General features: G+C 41.8%; 1 protein-coding gene across 2 annotated transcripts in view; it reads left to right on the forward strand.

The window, feature by feature from the left end:
- The window catches only part of UBN2 (ubinuclein 2), a 150,646-nt gene that overhangs the window by 17,266 nt on the left and 112,027 nt on the right, over positions 1–21,353 (forward strand). For both annotated transcript variants that reach the window (XR_012850009.1, XM_075833556.1), the window contains exons 2-5: positions 1,496–1,588; positions 4,974–5,075; positions 5,488–5,625; positions 5,997–6,106. Coding sequence is in view for 1 of the 2 variants with exons in the window: in XM_075833556.1 (XP_075689671.1) it covers positions 1,496–1,588; positions 4,974–5,075; positions 5,488–5,625; positions 5,997–6,106 (443 nt within the window). In the remaining variant the exon portion in view is untranslated. The remainder of the gene's footprint in view (positions 1–1,495; positions 1,589–4,973; positions 5,076–5,487; positions 5,626–5,996; positions 6,107–21,353) is intronic.

Consider the following 21,353-nt stretch of genomic DNA (forward strand, 5'->3'; position numbering starts at 1 on the left):
TGTATACAGGGATGACGGTGTTGTATACAGGGATGACGGTGGGGGTTGTATACAGGGATGACGGTGGGGGTTGTATACAGGGATGACGGTGCTCCCAGTATATTAACCCCCATCAGTCATCCCTGTATACAGGGATGCTGGGGGTAATATACAGGGACCTCCAGAGTGATCTATCATATGAGTCACTTTTTAAATTGAATTACTGAAATAAGTAAACTTTTTGATATACTAATTCATTGTGTGTGTCTCTTTCTCTCTGCTTCCACCTCCTCTCCTCTCTTCAATAGACTTTTATTGGCAGGCAGCAAAGATAAACCCCCACATATATATATATATATATATATATATATATATATACATACACCAGTAGAAAAACGGCAGCACTCTGTTTCCAAAAACGAAATCAAGTAATAACGGGTGCCAGCTGATAGTCCTGATCCAAAGGCCTAACACATATCCAAGAAGAAAATTCAGCAGCACTCCGATGATGATGAAAAAAAGTGACGTTTATTATGCCAACATGGCAAATGCAACGTTTCCGTCCCACCTTGGGACCTTTCTCAAGCAAAGAATGCTTGAGAAAGGTCCCAAGGTGGGACGGAAACGTTGCATTTGCCATGTTGGCATAATAAACGTCACTTTTTTTCATCATCATCGGAGTGCTGCTGAATTTTCTTCTTGTGTGTATATATATATATATATATATATATATATTTTTTAGGTTATACTATTAGATTACAATGAGTTGTTTGAATAGTTAATGTTTATTTAATGGGCATATCGAACATGGATGTGTATGCCAGCTGTCTGGTAGTAGTCTGCTCATTGCCCCATATGGCCGAAGCATTGCTATACCAGGTTTTTTTTCATATGTCTTTGACCCCCTGTTTTTGCCTTTACGGATTATAAAATTAGCATGTGGGCTCGTACAATTTGATCAAACAGAGCGAAGAACTTCACATTTATAAACCATAACTAAAGCAGTAATGCAATTAAAATAGAAATGGATAATAAACGTGTATGGGTGTATATGTATATATGTGTGTGTATGTACTATATATATATATATATATATATATATATATATATATATATATATATAGTATACGTCACACTACACCTGTACTTCTCATGCGCCGATTCAGAAGTCGTGTTGGGGTGGCGCAGTCCAGAAAACACGAGCCCAGGCGTGATCCGATCTTCTACACTGCCTGGCCCTGTCAATCAAATAAGAGAGGGACCGGATAAAAGGTAGAGCTGTTTGGAGTAATGGCGCTGCCCTCGTTGCTCCAAAAAGCTCATTTGCACATGAAGAATAAAGTTCTCGCTGCAATGGAGACTGTCATCTGAGAAATGAAAACCGTGTTATATTAATGTGAGGCTGCACTATATCACTGTGCTGCGGCTTTGATAGGCCAATTTCATGTGACAGACTCCCTTTAACCTATGAGCCCATAATTGTCTTTTCTACTCACAACTATACTTTGTGTTCTAGGCCAAAATTCCACCATCCATTGATCCTTTTAATGATGACGAACGTGAAAGGCTTGAAGTTGAAAGAATGGCAAAGAAATTTGAAGCAAAATATGTAAGTAGGTTTTTATTTTTCTCTACTGGGTTTGAGGAGGTGCCTATGAGAGGTCAGCCATTGAAAGGTTGTTGCTGTATGTTATGCAAATACCTTATTTAGGGAAAAATAACTTTTTGTTCAATTTATAAATCACATGGTACTGTTAGGCTTTGTTCTGCGTTGGGGTCCCGTTCTGATGTTCCGTTGGAGGTTTCAGTCAGAACGGGACCCTGAGCAGACACAAACTGACACAGACGAAAAGTTTCCATCACCATTGATTTCAATGGTGACGGAGCCGGTGCCCATGGTTTCCGTTTGTGTCTGTTGTGCACCAGACCCGTCGTTTTGCCGGAAGCAATAGCATAGTCGACTACGCTATTGCGTCTCCATTGCTTCCGGCAAAATGACGGGTCCAGTGCACAACAGACACAAGCGGAAACCATGGGCACCGGCTCCGTCACCATTGAAATCAATGGTGATGAAAACGGAAACCCCTGGTTTCCATCGGTGTCAGTTTGTGTCTGCTCAGAGTCCCGTTCTGACGGAAACCACCGACGGAACGTCAGAACGGGACCCCGACGCAGATGTGAACGAAGCCTTACAAAAAAGAAATCTTATGGGCTTTCCCTTTTTTTTTTTTTTTATATTAAAGAGAATGTCTCGTATTTTAAACTTAATATCATTAATTTAAAGTCCGTAAGGCCCCATGCGCACGACCGTAGATTTAATCCGTAATTACGGACCGTAATTATGGTACGTAAGCACGGACCCTTTCATTTCTATGGCCGACTGATGCCTTCCCGTATTTACGGGAAGGCGTCCGTGCCGTAGCAACCTTCCGTAAAAAATAGGACATGTCCTATTTTTTTATTTTACGGACTATGCTCCTATATGTTACAATGGGAGCACGGCCGGCTGTGCCTGTAGTTACGGACCGTGATTACAGGCACGGTCGTATGCATGGGACCTTTAAAGAGTTTGGCCTCATGCACACGACCGTAGCCACGTGCAGGGCCCTGATTATCAGTGTGACAGCCCTATTAGATTAGCTAGAAGATTGGGCATTACTAAACTAGTGACAGATCTTGAAGAAGAGGTGTGTTCCAATACTTTTGCTCATATAGTGTATATACAAAAAAATCTGTTTAAAAAAATACTTTTCCCACTTTTTTCTTTAACCTTTTAACGACCCAGCTATTTTTCGTTTTTACGTTTTCGTTTTTGACTACCCGCCTTCCAAGAGCTATAACGTTTTTATTATTCCGTCAATAGAGTGGTGTGAGAGCTTATTTTCTGCGGGAGGAGCTGTAGCCTCTATTGGCACCATTTAAAGTACCATATAATGTACTGGGAAACGGAAAAGAAAGATATTTGTGGGGTGGAATTGGAAAAAAATTTAATTTCTCCATTCTTTTGGGTTTTGTAGTTACGGTTTTCACCATGCGGTAAAAACCGCAACTGAACTTTATTCTGCGTCTCAATACGATTACGGTGATACCAAATTTATATAGGTTTTGTTATATTTTACTACTTTTACAAAGTATAAACGTTAACAAAAAAAAATGTTCTGTTTCACCACATTCTGAGAGCCGTAACTTTTAATATTTTTCCTTTGATTGAGCGGTGTGTGGGCTTATTTTTTGCGGGACGAGCTGTAGTTTTTATTCGTACCATTTTTTGTACGTACGATTTTTTTATTTATTTTTGATCACTTTATTATTTTATTTTTTTCTAGAGCTAAGATAACCAAAAAACAATGATTTTCGTGCTTTTTAATGGTTTTGTTTTTTTAATTATGCCATTCACCGTGCGAGTTAAATTATGGTATATTGTAGTAGTTCGGAATTCTACGGACGCGGCAATACCAATTTTTTTTATATTTTACATTGCGCTTGAGGAAAAATAGGAAAAGGGTTTTTTTTTTTTTTTAACTTTGAATATTTTTGTACCAGTATTGAACCAGTTAGATTGCAGGTGCAATACGAATATATTGCAGTATATTGTAATTTTTACAGGCTTCTGCTAAGCCGTGCCAGAGGCATGGCTTAGCAGAGGCGTAGTGAAGTAGACCTGGGGGCCTTTATTAGGCCCCCGGGCTGCCATGATGACCATCGGCGCCCTCCCGATCTCTCTGCGGGTGGGCCCTTGGGCTGTCGGAGGGGGCCTCCACTTCCTCCTAGCTGTTTAAATGCCGCGGTCGCTATTGACCGTGGCATTTATCTAGTTAAACGGCCAGGAACAGCACGATTGCTGTTCCTGGCTGTTAGCAGTGTGGCAGCTGTGTGCCCACTCCAAACATCATCCCCCCGGTCCATGATGTGCATTTTCGTCATGGGTCGTTAAAATACCATAAAAAAAACAAAGAAATAATTCTTATTGCAGGGTTCGTAATGATCCAAACTATACAGTATAACATTTATCCCGTAGGTGAACGCTGTAAAAAAAAAAAAAAAAAGGTGTTTGATGTTTTTTGCTCACCTCCCTTCTAAAAAAAATAAGTCGTTTACACCCCAAAATGGTACCAATAAAAACTAAAGCTCACCCTGCAAAAATAAAGGCCTTACACCACTACTTCGATGGAGAAGAAGGTTATCTGTCTCAGAATGTGACAGAAAGCAATTATTTTCTTTGTGTAAAGGGCGTAAAACATAAAAAAAAAAAAAAATTTTGGTATTGCAATAAACGTACAGACCCGCACGATGAAGTTAACATCTCATTTTTACTGTACAGTGAACGCTGTTAAATCAAACAATGGAGAAATGGCTGTTTTCTTCTCATTTCACCCCACACACATTTTTAGTTTTTCTGTACGTAATAGGGTACATTTAAATGGTGCCAATAAAAAATAAGTAAATATACAATTTGTCCCACAAAAAACAAGCCCTCATGCAGCTACGTTGTCCGAAAAAAAAAAAAAAATTGTAATGGCCCTTGGAAAGTGGGAGCAAAAACTTCAATAAAAAATGTCCTTTGTCCCTAAAGAGGTTGTCCAACCACAACAACTGATCACCTCTCCACAGTATAGGTGATAAGTGTTTGATCGCTGGGGGTCCCACCGCTGAGACCCCTACGGTCAAGAGGACGGGGGTCCCAAACCCCTGTATGAAAGGAGCAGCAGGTCACGCATGCGTGCTTCTGCTCCATTCTCTATGAAACTGACGGAGATAGAGTACAGCGCTCGACTATCTCCGGGAGTCCCATAGAGAATGAATGGAGCGGCAGCGTGCATTCGTGGCCTGCCGCTCCATTCATACAGGGGTTTTTGGGGCCCCTGATCGCTGGGATCCCCAGCGATCAAACGCATATCACCTATCCTGTGGACAGGTGATTTGTTGTGGTGGTACAACCCCTTTGAGTGTGATTGGTGTGTATCGATGTGTATATATATATTTTTTCTTTTCAGGGTGTGAAAAGCCACCGCCATCGGAAGGATCGGATGCAGGATCTGATTGACATAGGTTATGGTTATGATGAGACAGATCCCTTTATTGATAACTCTGAGGCAGTAAGTACAGTTTTTTTGAGTTCCAAAGTGTACAATAGAAATGCAATTAGACAAAAATAGGCTGACACTCCCAACCACCATCACGGGGACATGTTGTAACCATTAAGGCTTCATGCCCATAATCACGGCCCGCAACTGCGGGCACGGCCGGCCTCCGACGGAGGAGTAGTGGAAAACGCTTTGAAGGACAACCATACAATTTATCTGCACTGCAGTAGAGAAATACTTTAGATTTTGTGTCCCTTTAATGTGACATAACGTTGCCCCAACTTCTATATCTTTGTCCAAAAATCTTTGTTATTTGTATGTAGTATTCAAAGTCTAGTCGTACTTTAATTTCACGAAAACGAATACATTACATATAAACAAACTTTTTTTTCTTATTTTTTTTTTTTCTTTCCTTCAATGTTAGTATGATGAGTTGGTTCCAGCTACATTGACTACGAAATACGGGGGTTTTTATATCAACACAGGAACACTGCAATTTCGTCAAGCTTCAGATTCAGAAACGGAAGATTTTGCAGAAAGCAAAAAACACAAATTGTCAAAAGTGAGTATGCAACTAAGGCTGGGTTTACGTCTGCGTGGGTGTTTTCATTGTTCTGCTCCGTCAGAGCGGCAGAACAATGGAAATACCGGAAGCATCGGTTCAATTGTACGACTGGCAGCATCGTCGCCCGACGAAATCCATTGACTTTAATGGGTTCCGTTGGATTTCCATGTGTACGTGGTTTTACCAGAAACAATAGCGCAGAATATACTGGTCTCTGGTACTTTTGGTAATGGGGCACCTCCAATGTCTAGTTTATGCAAGTGACAACATAAATATCATTTGATTTTACTGGATCTCCCTGTCTCGATGAAGTTCCCACAGTGGGCGTCTCGGCATTTGTATTTAATGAGTATTTTTGCTCTCTTTAGGTATCTAAGTTGAAAGATGACGATCGGTCGCTCAAGAAGCGAAAAAGGAAAGAAGATCCAGGGGAGAGGGAAAAGCAATCAAGAAAACTGAAAGTCGCCAAAACGATGGGGTACAGTGAACCAACCGTTTTTCTTCTCGCTATACTTTAAAGAGGAAGTGACAGCGGGTTTTTGGCCTGATTAACACCTTTCAATCCTGAATGCGAACACATTGTTCATTATTGCTAGCTGGCTTTAACCTATGATTCATTCATTCATTCACAGCCCATAGTCTGCAATGGAAAAAGTAGGAAAAGTACTCTGCAAAGTGTGTCTCAGTGTAATCTGGGCTGCTCAGTGCATGCAGCTTGTGCAAAGCAGTGAATATATGGGAATTACACCGTACCACATGCATTTTTGTCATACACACAAAGAATATTTTTAATTGCTGGTTTCAGCAAATTAAGATTATTCTCTGTACGAAAAGTTATACAATTTGCAAATATACTTTTTGTATCAATTTCTCATGGGTTTCAGGATATCTGCTTGCTGCTGTTTAACTCCTTAACCCCTTAAAGACGCAGCCTTGTTTTGGCCTTAAGGCTCAGAGCCCATTTTTCAAATCTGACATATTTCACTTTATGTGGTAATAACGTCGGAAAAGCTTAAACCTATCCAAGCGATTCTGAGATTGTTTTCTCGTGACACATTGGGCTTTATGTTGGTGGTAAAATTTGGACGATATATTCAATGTTTATTGGTGAAAAATGGCAAAATGTAGAGAAAATTTATAAAAAATAGCATTTTTCAGAATTTAAATGCATCTGCTTGTAAAACAGACGGTTATACCACCCAAAATAGTTACTAGTTCACATTTCCCATATGTCTACTTTAGATTGGCATCGTTTTTTGAACATTCTTTTATTTTTCTTGGACGTTACAAGGAGCATAGACATAAACAGAACATAAACAGCAATTTCTCATATTTTTAAGAAAATTTCAAAAGCCTTTTTTTTAAGGTACCTCTTCAGTTCCGAAGTGGCTTTGAGGGGCCTATGTATTAGAAACCCCCATAAAACACCCCATTTTGAAAACTAGACCCCTCAAAGTATTCAAAACAGCATTTAGAAAGGTTATTTAACCCTTTAGGCATTTCACAGAAATTAAAGCAAAGTAGAGGTGAAATTTGCAAATTTCATTTTTCTTGCTGAATTTCAATTGTATTCAATTTTTTTCTGTAACACAGAAGGTTTTACCAGAGACTACTAAATATGTATTGTCCAGATTCTGCAGTTTTTAAAAATGTCCCACATGTGGCTCTAGTGCGCTCGTGGACTAAAACACAAGCCCCAGAAGCAAAGAAGCACCTAGTGCATTTTGGGGCCTCTATTTTATTAGAATGTACTTTAGGCAGCATGCCAGGTTTGAAGAGGTGTTGAGGTGCCAAAACGGTAGGAATCCCCCAAAAGTGACCCCATTTCGGAAACTACACCCCTCAAGGAATTAATTTATGGTGGTTGTTACCATTTTGACCCCATAGTTTTTACACAGCACGTATTTGAATTGGGCTGTGAAATTAAAAAAATGTCATTTTTTCCAATAAGATGTCATTTTTTATCAAAATTTCTTATTTTCACAGGGAACAAAATACACCATTTTGTTGCCCAATTTCTCCTGAGTGCAGCAATACCCCATTTGTGGAGATAAACTGCCGTTTGAGCCCATGGGAGGCCTCAGAAGGGAAGGAGCGCTGTGTGTTCTTTGGAGTGCAGATTTTGCTGGATTGGTTTTCGGGTGCCATGTCGCATTTGCAGAGCCCCAGAGGTATCAAAGCAATGGAAACCCACCAGAAGTGACCCCATTTTGGAAACTACACCCCTCAAGGAATTCATTGATGGGTAATGTGACCATTTAGACCCCATAGTTTCTTCACAGAACTTATTTGAATTGGGCTGTGAATTTAAAAAAAATATAATTTTTTTTCAATAATATGTAGTTTTAGCTCAAAATATCTTATTTTCTCAAGAAATAAAATACCCCATTTTGTTGCCCAATTTGTCCTGAGTGTGGCAATGCCCAATTTGTGGTGATAAACTGCTTCTGAGCCCTCCCATGGGCCCAAACGTCAAAGGACCACCATTTGGCCTGGGGATTTTGAGGTGCGAAGTCATGTATGCAGAAGCCACTGAGGTAACTACAGTTGAAACCTCTGAGAAATGACCCCGTTTTAAAAACTACACCTCTTAAGGCATTCATCTAGAGGTGTAGTGAGCATTTTTACCGGGACATACACCCCATAAACTGTAATGTGGGTTCTCACGGGTATGGCAATACCCTACATGTGGCAGTTATCAGTTGCCTGGGCACGCAGCAGGGCTCAGAAGGGAAAGATGAGGGGGATAAGATGTGCGGAGTGCATCAGGGTAAGTAAAACTGGGGTAGATTAAAAATCTAGGGATGTATGATACATTTTGAAGCACTCTTTCATACAGAGCCTTAGTTTTTCGGGACACGTGTCACATTGATATATTGTGTCCTTCCTTATCCCCCTCTTATAACAGACTTTGCACCTCTTTTGACTTTTGCCCTTCTTGCCAGTTTGGGGAACTTCTCCTGGAAAGTGTTGACCTGGTACGATGCGTGCGGCCTCGCTTCCAGAAGTACTGGGTGCCCCCCCTTCTTGGTCCCTTTAAAATTTGTTTCTTGATAATCACCTCTTGAAATTCCCGGAAAGTTCCCCTCTGGCCTGCACATCGATGTAGCACGTACGCATTGTACAATGCCATCTGTATGATGTACACGGCCAGCTTCTTATACCACACCGCATGGCGCAGTAGGGCTTCAGGACTTGATCTGACAAGTCCACCCCTCCCATGTACCTATTGTAGTCCAGGATGCAGTCTGGTTTGGGGGTCTCTGTACTGGTACTTCGTACAGGTACATGGGGACTGGTGTGGCATCTCTCTTGTCTTGTACGTGACACACAATATGTTGCTGCTGGATTGTGCCCAGCTCTCACCCCTTCTGAGTGTTTGCCAAGCAGAGTCTTAGGGAGGCCTCTCAGATTTCTTCTAGCAGTGCCGCAGGACTTCTGGAAGCGAGGCAGTTGAAGAGTGGGACGCTGGTATAAAAATTATCCAGGTAGGGGTGGTAACCCTGGTCCAACAGTGGGTGCACCTAATCCTACACAATTTTTGCATTAACTCCCAGTAAGGTGGGGGGGCATTCTGGGGGCTGAATACTGGTGTCCTTCCCTTCATATATCCTAAATTTGTACGTATACCCTGATGCACTCTCACAGCTTATACATATTCACATCATACCTTGCCCTCAGTTATACAAACGGTCAAAACTGGGGTCGTCTTAGAGTAGGCAATGCTCATTAGGAGTATCGAAGTATTGCCTCATTTTTATTTATTTTTAGGTTCCAGTTCAGTTCTGAAGCTGCTTTGAGGGGCCTATATATTAGACACCCCCATAAAACACCCCATTTTAGAAACTAGACCCCTCAAAGTATTCACAACAGCATTTAGAAAGTTTATGAACTCTTTAGGTGTTTCACAGGAATTTAGAGCAACGTAGAGGTGAAATTTACATATTTATTTTTGTCAGAAAATCCTTTTTATACCATTTTTTTTATAACACAAAAGGTTTTATCAGAGAAACGCAACTCAATACTTATTGCCCAGATTCTGCAGTTTTGAGAAATATCCCACATGTGGCCCTAGCGTGCTACTGGACTGAAGCATCGGCCTCCAAAGCAAAGGAGCACCTAGTGGATTATGAGGCCTCTTTTTTTATTAGGCACCATGTCCGGTTTGAAGAGGTCTTGTGGTGCCAAAAGTGACCCCATTTCGGAAACTAGACCCCTTGAGGAATCCATTGTAGTTTTCTTGGGGTGCATGCGACTTTTTGATCAGTTTTTATTCTATTTTTAGTTGGCGTGGTGATTAAAAAACCGCAATTCTACTATTGTTTTTTATGATATTTTTTTTTTATAGCGTTCACCGTGCGCTATAAATGACATACTCACTTTATTCTGCGGGGCGATACGATTACGGCGATACCAGATGTTTATAGTTTTTTTTATGTCTTATGGCGTTTGCACAATAAAATACGTTTTGTAAAAAATCATTCACTTTTTGTGTTGCCTTATTCTAAGAGCCATAACTTTTTTATTTTTCAATCAATAAAGCCGTGCAAGGACTTATTTTTTGCGTAACGAACTGTAGTTTCGATCAGTACCATTTTTAGGTACATGCGACTTTTTGATCTCTTTATATTCAATTTTTTGGGAGGTGAAGTGACCAAAGAATTGTGATTCTGGTACGGTTTATTATTATTATTTTCTTTTACGGCGTTCACCGCGCGGGATAAATAACGAAATAATTGTGTAGATCAGGCCGTTACGGACGCGGCGATACCAATTATGTATAGTTTGTTTGTTTTATATATTTTTATTAATAATAAAGGACTGATAAGGGAAAAAGGGGGATTTTTACTTTTATTACTTTTAAAACGTTTATTTTCTTATTTTTACACACCTCTAACTTTTTTTTTTTTAACTTTATTACTTTGTCCCACTAGGGGACTTGAGGGCAGGAGGCCCTGATCGCTATTTTAATACACTGCACTACATGCGTAGTGCAGTGTATTAGAGCTGTCAGCTACTCACTGACAGCAAGCATAGTGGGTCCTGACGTTGTCAGGACCCACTAGGCTTCCGTCTATGGCATAGCCGGACGCCATTGTTTGGTGTCCGGTTGCCATAATCACCATCGCCGGCCGCTATCGTGTAGCAGGCCGGCGATGGTAGCTTAACCCCTAAAAAGCCGCAATCTCTATTGAACGCAGCTTTTAAGGGGTTAATCAGCGGGGACACAGCGATCGGTCCCCGCTGTAGGAGCTGTGACAGCTGCTGTACGAGACAGCAGCGTCACAGCTCCTGTATGTGTCGGGAGGATGGCCGAAACGGCCGTTACTCCCGAGACGTACTATTAGGTCATGGAGCGCGAACGATACAGCTACCATGACCTAATAGTACGTCCAGGAGCGGAAAGGGGTTAACGACCAAAGACTAAACTGTAACTCAAGGCCGGGGGTACAAAAGTATGGAGCGAACACAGGAGCTGTGCCCGCTCTATACGCTGCGGGTGTCAGCTGTGTATTACAGCTGAAACCTTTCTCTAACAGCCGGAATCAGGGAGAACTCCGTTCATCGTCGTTTAACCACTCAGATGGCAAGGTCCTTAGCGACTGCGGCATCTAAGCCCTCTGTCACTCCATCACCTGCCCCCCCCCCCCCCTGGGGATCCCAATGAAGTACCCCCAGGTCCACAGTCCTCTTGCTCCCATTAGGTAGGGCTTAATATGAGGCGGTTAAAATCACAATAAATTGCAATCCCCCTAGGGGACTAAAAAAAAAGTTTATTGTAAAAAAAAAAACAGGTAAAGTTTTTAGTACTGACGAAAATAATCAAAGTTTAAAAAAACACAACCCTTTTCCCATTTTTCCTCTAAAGAAATGCAAGTAAAAAAAAAAAAACCTAATTGGTATCGCTTTTAAAACTATCACAATATGATATTTAACCTGCAGGGTTAACGCTGTAATAAAAATAAAAACCGCTGTAATTGCTGGGGTTTTTTTTTTGGGTTGCCTTCGCTTCCCAAAAAATTTCAAAGTGATCACAAAGTCGTATGTACAGTGCATTTGGAAAGTCATCAGACCCTTAAAAATTCACATCTTATGTTGAGGCCTTGTGCTAACATAAAAAAAAAAAAAATTAAGTTTTTCCCCATCAGTCTGCACTCAATACCCCATAATGACAAAGTAAAAACAGAATGTTCGTAATCTCTGCTAATTTATTGAAAAGGAAAGACTAAAATCTTGCATTGACAGAAGTATTCAGACCCTTTACTCAGTACTTGGTTGAAGCACCTTTTCTAGCAATAACAGCCTCCAGTCTTCTTGGGTATGATGCCACAAGGTTTGCACACCTGGATTTGGGGATTTTCTGGCATTCTTCTCTGCAGATCCTCTCAAGCTCTGTCAGGTTGGATGGGGACCATCTGTGGACAGCCTTTTTCAGGTCTCTCCACAGATGTTCCATTGGGTTCAAGTCAGGGCTCTTGCTGGGCCATCCAAGGACATTCACAGAGTTGTTCTTAAGCCACTCCTGTGTTGTCTTGGCTGCGTGCTTAAAGAGTTTGTCACCACAGTATAAGTGCTCTATCTCCTAGATAAGGAGATTAGCGCTATAATGTAGGTGACAGTAATGCTTTTTATTTTAAAAAAAACTATCTCTTTTTACCACTTTTATTAGCGTTTTTAGATTTATGCTAATGAGTTGCTTAATGCCCAAGTGGGCGTATTTTTACTTTAGACCAAGTGGGCGTTGTACAGAGGAGTGTATGACGCTGACCAATCAGCATCATGCACTCCTCTCCATTTACACAGCGCATAGGGATCCGGTTAGATCGCTATGTGCGGGTCTTATACGAACACATTAAAGGGAATGTGTTGCCAGCAAAACATGTTTTTTTTTTTTTTTTTTAGTTAAACATTTAGTGTGTAGGTGATTAAACATTGTTCTAATTTTTTTTATTTTTTTTACTTGTCAGGAAATATTATAAATTGGATTCAATTTATAATATTTCCCAGCACTGGTCTCTAGATGGAGCAATTCCCAAAATTGCAGCATTGCATGTGGTAAAGCGACCACATTGCTTTATGCTGCAAAATTGGGAAAAAATCCCTCGCTCTAGTGAGCTCTCAGAATCCCCCCCTCCTTTATCCTGGCTAGTGCTGGGAGAAACGAGGGGTTTGAACGGTCTAACCTCCTACACTCACTGTGTGTCGCCATTTTTTAAGCTAACACACAGTGTAGAAGGTTTACATACACTAGTAAACACACAGTATAACACTTACATACACAGAAATCACTTACCTGCTCCAGTCGCCGCCGCTCCCTCAGTTCCGTCCGCTCCGTCTGCTGCCGCTGCTCCATGTGCACAAGTCCGGAAGCCGCGACCGGAAGTAGTAATCTTACTGTCCGGCCGCGACTTCCGGTCCACAGGAAAATGGCGCCGGACGGCGCGCATTTCAAATTGGACTGTGTGGGAGCGGCGCATGCGCCGTTCCCACACACACGGCGTACACCATAGTGGATGGAACGGGCCCCGTTCGCATTCCCTATGGGACTGGAGCTGCCGTATTCCATGTCTGTATGTGTCGTTAATCGACACACACAGAAATGGAAAAAAAAATGGCAGCCCCCATAGGGAAGAAAAAGTGTAAAAATAGAAAAAAGTAACACAAACACACAAATATAAACGTTTTTAATAAAACCCTAACATAAAACTGATATAAAAAAAATAAATTTGGTGACACTGTTCCTTTAACAATACTGAAGTGTTTAGACAGTGAATAGACATTCCACGGAATGTCTATTCACAATCTCTGCACTTCATTACTCTGTCTGTGGTAGTTACAGCAGAGGAAGCGTAATCTCGTTGTAACCTGTCATTTACCGTGTAATCTCGCGAGATTACGCTTCTTCTGCTATAAATACCACAGACAGAGTAACGAAGTGCAGAGATTGTGAATAGACATTCCGTGGAATGTCTATTCACTGTCTAAACACTTCAGTATTGTTAATGTTTAAGTTTAAGACAGCACATACTGATCTAAAAGGATCCCTATGCGCTGTGCAAATGAATGGAGAGGAGTGCATGATGCTGATTGGTCAGCGTCATACACTCCCGGTACAACGCCCAACTTGGTCTAAAGTGAAAATACGCCCACTTGGGCGTTAAGCAACTCATTAGCATAAATCTAAAAACGCTAATAAAGTGGTAAAAATAGATCGTTTTTTTAAATAAAAACCACTGCTGTCACCTACATTATAGCACCGATCTCCTTATGTAGGAGATAGGGCACTTATAATGTGGTGACAGAGCCTCTTTAAGGTCATTGTCTTGTTAGAAGGTGGACCTTTAGCCCAGTCTGAGGTCCAGAGCACTCTGGATCAGGTTTTTATTAAGGATATCTCTGCTTTACTCCATTCATATTTTCCTCAAACCTGCCCAGTCTTCCTGTCCCAGCCGCTGAAAAGCACCCTCCACCGTATGATGCTGCTACCACCATGCTTCACTGTGGAGTTGGTTTTGGGCAGGGGATGGGCAGTGCCTGGTTTCCTCCAGACGTGACACTTAGAATTGGGGCCAAAAAATTCAATCTTGGTTTCATCAGACCACAGAATCTGGTTTATCATTCGGAGAGTCCTTTTAGGTGTTTTTTTTACAAACGCCAAGTGGGCTTCTCATGTGTCTTTTACTGAGGAGAGGCTTTTTTCAGGCCACTCTGCCAAAAAGCCCAGATTAATGGAGTTCTGAAGTGATGTTTACCCTCTGGAAGTTTCTCCCAATTGCAGAACGAATCTTTGGAGCTCAGCCGGAGTGACCATTGGGTTCTTGGTCACCTCTCTTACCAAGGCCCTTCTCCCCTGGTTACTTAGTTTGGTGGGGCGACCAGCTCTAGGAAGAGTCCTGGAAGTGGTTGTTCCAAACTACTAACATTTAAGAATTATGGAGGCCACTGTGCTTTGAGAACTTTCAGTGCAGCAGAAATTATTTTTTTTGTACCGTTCTCCATATCTGTGCCTCCACATTATCCTGTCTCTGAGCTCTACAGGCAGTTCTTTCTTCCTTGTGGCTTGGTTTTTGCTCTGATATGCATTGTCAGCTGTGAGACCTTATATAGACAGGGGTGTCTCTTTCCAAATCATGTCCAATCAAATGAGTTTACCACAGGTGGACTCCAATCAAGGTGTATCACAAGGCCTCAACTTAACAATGTGAAAAAATTGAAAGGGTCTGAAGAATTTTCAAATGAACTGTCCCAATAAGAACTACTATTGACAGAACAATGAAAAAGTTATGGAGACCCTTTTTTTTTTTTTTTTTTTTTTTTTTTTTTTTTTTGAAGGTAGTACACCATGAATAAAATATGGTATCACCTCCTACAGGATATACCCCACCTACGTGGAGACGTACTCCTGCTACTGCAGCAGAGTCTTACTATTTTTTATTTTTTTTTAGTCTTCCCGTTTTAGCTGGGTAACTGGGTTGATATGGTTGTCTCTTATAGCCTTCGCTTAGAAATACAGTTCTGTATGAGATACAGTAATTGAGGTCTGCTGGTCTTCGCCCACCTGACTGTAGACTCCCGTGACCCCTCTCCGGGCCTCTGCTTGTACATAAAGTTGGACACTGTATGATGCCCGCTTAAATATGCCCACTTGCCTGCTCCTGTTCAGGCTCCCATACCCTCAGTACTATAATGGGTGCCATTTTCTCAAGACACCCTACATGACGGTACCACAGGAGGTAGAACCCGCCTCTAATAAAGACACGAAAAAGCATAAGAGGTTAAATAGCCCCTCCCCACCATTCCTCCTCAGTGTTTTTTTCCTGTCCCTATGGGCAACAAGAGGATACTACTGTCTCTGGACTGGTGGCAGGGGTGACTAGTGAACTAATTACCATTTAGTAGGGGTATGGTCTTACCTGCTCCTGTTTCTCGTGGGTACAGGACCTGTCACATCCTGTCCTTCTCTGCCCTGCTAATGCTGAGGCTGGCTGTGGCAGAGGTCCTCTTCGGAGCTCTCTAGCCATGCTAATTTGGTCTAAGTAAATAGCGATAACTCCTCCAGGCCTAGCACTGTGGAACGCATGCAGGAGTGACTTCTGGTCGGTGTCATGACACGCTTCCAGTTTTAGTGGCGATGTCCCGAAAAACATGGCTGCGCCCACTGCTAGATGCAAGGGGGAAGATCCACATGGATTTTTTTTTCCAGGAAAGGAGCCAAACAGGCCTGCAGAACGTCTCCCTCCTTCAGGATTGGTAGACTTTCTGCACGCTAATCCTGGTCACCTGGTTTGAATGTCTGGACAAAGGGTCTGAGATCCTACCTTAAAACGGCTACTGACAACTACTGCTGTATTGTCTAAAGCGGTTTCCTTGGAATGGATAATCTGACCATAAAATCCTGCTGATAGCATAATATAGAGGAAGTATTAATTCTAAAACTTAGCTTTAATTAAGCTTGAATAAAACATGGAACATCACATGTTCTGTAGTGAAACATGTACTGACATACAAACATATACGTATCGCAGAGGCAGCGGTATGTATCACTAGGCTTTGTGGACAGTATTGCTATCTAGCATGCTTAGTCTTGTAGTACTACTGTGCACTATATCTGTCCTATCTATTCTCGGGTCTGCATTCAGATCTGATAGACTATCTCAAAGCCGGATAACCTAATCTGCCTAGATAAAATTCTGAGTGCAGTGAGCAACGACACCTCCTACACGTTTCACCCTATTCTGGGTTCGTCAGGGAGACGTCAGGAGTATATGTAATCTGACTCATTGGCGTTTGGCAGTGGCAGCGAACGCTTCATTTCTACGTCATTTTGTGTATCAGTAAGACCCTCCCCTTCCGGAGGTTCGGCCGTCCGATAGCCAATCACTGATAGATTCACTTGCTTCATCACCCTTCGTGATTCCCAGCATCTCATTGGACCGATTCTATTTCCGTCATCTATGGAATGTTTATACATCATCCCTATTGGTCTAGAGCTCTGTCAGTCACTGTGCCGATTCTGAGTATTCGTTCCCATGCAATATATTAACGCAGTTCAATCATCAAATATGAGACAAATATCCAGGAGCTTCATCAATATCTCATATGTTCATGTGTGTCCACTTCTGAATCTTTTCTGTGAGATTCCGGCAAGTGAAACAAAATCTTGTTTAGCTCCGTAATCTCGCGAGATTTCGTTTCACTTGCCGGAATCACACAGAAAAGATTCAGAAGTGTCAGGATTCTGAGTACACATGACGTCCAGGCTGGATTTCATGTGTATTCATTATCAGGACACTATAGTAACGTTAGGGCTGTGTATGAGGCTGCACATAGTGATATAACTATATCGCTAGTGCAGTGTAAATGAATGGAGAGGAGTGCATGATGCCGATTGGTCAGCGTCATGCACTCCTCTGTACAACGCCCACTTGGTCGAAAGTAAAAATACGCCCACTTGTGCATTAAGAAAGCTCATTAGCATAAACCAAAATCGCTCCTAACGTTGTGAAAATAGATCGTTTTTTAAAATAAAAAGCATTACTGTCACCTACATTACAGCGCCGATCTCCTTATGTAGGAGATAGGGCACTTCTAATGTGGTGACAGAGTCTCTTTAACGTCATTTATTTAAAGCCCCATCGTGGGGCTGGTACTGACAGGTTCCTGCTCATGCTTCAGACACTAGAATGTCATCTCGCCCCAGAGTGCCCGCTCAGCGCTATCTGCCTTGCCATGCTGCAATCCACACTGCTCTCGTCTGCAATGTTGCAGACCAGCTGAGGTGGTGATGGGCAGAGAGGGATGGTACTGCACCCAGTATATACTTGATTACAGATTGTTAACCTGTTCCCTGCCGGGGAACACAGAAGTTAAAATAAATTAGACTTTTCCAACTGTATTTCTGACAAAAAAAAGTATTTGCAGAGGTTAAAAATCGTGAAGTTCCGTACAATTATTATAGTAATATATGTTAGTTATTTATATAAAGAAAATTATTAATTAAATTATCTCTTGGAATTACTGTTAAACGGAGAAAAAATAAGAAAATTTGAGATTCAAATCATAAATGTGTTGAAAAAAAGCTAGATTTTATTCTTGGGCAAAATCGCCCAGCCCTACCAGAGAAACATCAAAGTTCAAAATTTTAATTTTCACTGATCCAAAAAGAAAATTGAATAGGGGTAGACGAACGCTTGCTGACAAATGGAGGTTCAGTCTAGCCCTATGCCTGCCCTCCTATTCCCTTGGTTCCAAGAGTCCCATCGAAACTAAGGCTAGGGAAGATCAATCTCATACTGATCGCTCTCCTATGGCCAAAAAGGTCCTGATATGGTTTCCTGAACAGTCTGAAGATAACAGATCTTTGGTTTTTACCAACACTCCCAGATGTTCTTTATCAGGGACCAATTCTACATTCAGATCAGCAAAAATTCCATTTAGCGGCCTGGATTCTGAGGGCCTGATGCTAAAAGCAAGAGGGTTATCAGAAGCATTCATAAAAACTCTACAAAAAAATAGGAAACAGGTCCCTAATGCCATCTTTGGGAAGGTCTGGGAAAAAAATCTTATCCTGGTGTGGTAAACCCTTCCCTGATATTCATCATCCTGCACAAATATTAAATGTCTTCAATCCGGCCTCAAGAAAGGTCTAAATCCTTAAAAGTTCAGGTATCCACCCTTACCAATTTTCTTGACCAAGATCTGGCAGCGTTTAAAGGGAATGTGTTGCCAGAAAAACATGTTTGTTTTTTTTAATTAAACATTTAGTGTGTAGGTGATTAAACATTGTTCAAATTTTTTTTATTTTTTTCACGAGTCAGGAAATATTATAAATTAGATTCTAATTTATAATATTTCCCATTGCTGGTCACTAGATGGAGCTATTCCCAAAATTGCAGCATTGCAAAATTGGGTAAAAAGCCCTCGCTCTAGTGAGCTCTCAGCATCCCCCCCTCCTTTATCCTGGCTAGTGCCGGGATAAACGAGGGGTTTGAACGGTCTAACCTCCTACACCCTTGTCTCGCCATTTTTTGAGCTAACACACAGTGTAGAAGGTTAACATACAGTAGTAAACGTACACAAACACGAACATACATTGAAATCTCTTACCTGCTCCTGCCGCCGCGGCTCCCTCCGGCCTGTCCGCTCCGTCTGCTGCCGCTGGTCCAAGTGCACAAGTCCGGAAGCCGCGACCGGAAGTAGTGATCTTACTGTCCGGCCGCGACTTCCGGTCCACAGGAAAATGGCGCCGGACGGCGCCAATTTCAAATTGGACTGTGTGGGAGCGGCGCATGCGCAGTTCCCACACAGACGGCGTACACAGAAGTGGATTGGACGGGAGCCGTTCGCAGTCCCTATGGGACTGTGGCTGCCGTATTCCATGTCTGTATGTGTCGTTAATCGACACATACAGAAATGGAACAAAAAATGGCAGCCCCCATAGGGAAGAAAAAGTGTAAAAATAAGAAAAAGTAAAACACAAACACACAAATAAATATAAACGTTTTTAATAAAGCACTAACATCTTTAACATATGAAAAATAAATTTGTGATGACACTGTTCCTTTAAATTATCTCCCAGACCTTCTGTTTTTCTTAACTTGGTGTTGAGGGATTTGGCTTTAACACCTTTTCAACTTCTATCTAGCTGTAACGTCTATCTAGCTGTAACATAAAGCACCTCTCTTGGAAGGAAGCTTTGTTAGTAACTATAACCACAGCTAGAAGGGTAGAAGAAATACAAGCCCTCTCTATCAGACATCCTTTTCTCAGAATTCTAGATGTGGGATTATTTTTCACCCAGATCCCACCTTCTTTCCCAAAGTAGTTTCCAACTACCACATGTCTCAAGACAACACCATCTTCTTTTTTTTATCAAAATCCAACAAACCAGTAGGAAGAAGGGTTCCACATACTGGACGTTCGCAGAATTATACTGCAAAATCTAGAATGCACACAAATTCCTTTAGGAGATATCACAACCTTTTTAGTCAATTCAGTGGTCCTAGTAAGGGAAAGAAGGTTAAAGATACAGTTGCAAACTGATAAGATACACATACAGTGAAGGAAATAAGTATTTGATCCCTTGCTGATTTTGTAAGTTTGCCCACTGTCAAAGTCATGAACAGTCTAGAATTTTTAGGCTAGGTTACTTTTACCAGTGAGAGATAGATTATATAAAAAAAAATAAAGAAAATCACATAGTCAAAATTATATATATTTATTTGCATTGTGCACAGAGAAATAAGTATTTGATCCCCTACCAACCATTAAGAGTTCAGCCTCCTCCAGACCAGTTACACGCTCCAAATCAACTTGGTGCCTGCATTAAAGACAGCTGTCTTAAATGGTCACCTGTATAAAAGACTCCTGTCCACAGACTCAATTAATCAGTCTGACTCTAACCTCTACAACATGGGCAAGACCAAAGAGCTTTCTAAGGATGTCAGGGACAAGATCATAGACCTGCACAAGGCTGGAATGGACTACAAAACCATAAGTAAGACGCTGGGTGAGAAGGAGACAACTGTTGGTGCAATAGTAAGAAAATGGAAGACATACAAAATGACTGTCAATCGACATCGATCTGGGGCTCCATGCAAAATCTCACCTCGTGGGGTATCCTTGAGCCTGAGGAAGGTGAGAGCTCAGCCGAAAACTACACGGGGGGAACTTATTAATGATCTCAAGGCAGCTGGGACCACAGTCACCAAGAAAACCATTGGTAACACATTACGCCGTAATGGATTAAAATCCTGCAGTGCCCGCAAGGTCCCCCTGCTCAAGAAGGCACATGTACAGGCCCGTTTGAAGTTTGCAAATGAACATCTGGATGATTCTGAGAGTGATTGGGAGAAGGTGCTGTGGTCAGATGAGACTAAAATTGAGCTCTTTGGCATTAACTCAACTCGCCGTGTTTGGAGGAAGAGAAATGCTGCCTATGACCCAAAGAACACCGTCCCCACTGTCAAGCATGGAGGTGGAAACATTGTTTTGGGGGTGTTTCTCTGCTAAGGGCACAGGACTACTTCACCGCATCAATGGGAGAATAGATGGAGCCATGTACCGTCAAATCCTGAGTGACAACCTCCTTCCCTCCACCAGGACATTCAAAAAGGCTCGTTGCTGGGTCTTCCAGCACGACAATGACCCGAAACATACAGCCAAGGCAACAAAGGAGTGGCTCAAAAATAAGCACAATAAGGTCATGGAGTGGCTTAGCCAGTCTCCAGACCTTAATCCCATTGAAAACTTATGGAGGGAGCTGAATATCCGAGTTGCCAAGCGACAGCCTCGAAATCTTAATGATTTACAGATGATCGGCAAAGAGGAGTGGGCCAAAATTCCATCTAAGGCCCTGTTCACACAGTTTTTTACGAGTTTTTTGGGGCAGAAACCGCGCCAAAAAACTCCTCAAAAACCGCCCGAAAATGCCTCCCATTAATTTCAGTGGGAGGCAGACGAGTTTTTTTACCACGAGTAAAAAAAACTCGTCGTGGTAAAAAGAAGCAACATGACCCATCTTGAGGAGGTTTCCGCCTCCAAAACCCCATTTCAATGAGTCAGAAAGAGGAAAAAAAAACCTCGACGAGTGTTTTACGAGTTTTTGTCAAACCACTGTGCAAAAACCTACTGGAGTAGTTTTCGCAGGAGGAATTTTCCTCCTGCAAAAAACTCTGTGTGAACACAGCCTAGCATGTGTGCAAACCTCATCAACTACAAAAAAC

The sequence above is a fragment of the Rhinoderma darwinii genome, chromosome 7, assembly GCF_050947455.1.
Source record: "Rhinoderma darwinii isolate aRhiDar2 chromosome 7, aRhiDar2.hap1, whole genome shotgun sequence".
In the NCBI taxonomy this organism is placed as follows: Eukaryota; Metazoa; Chordata; class Amphibia; order Anura; family Rhinodermatidae; genus Rhinoderma; species Rhinoderma darwinii.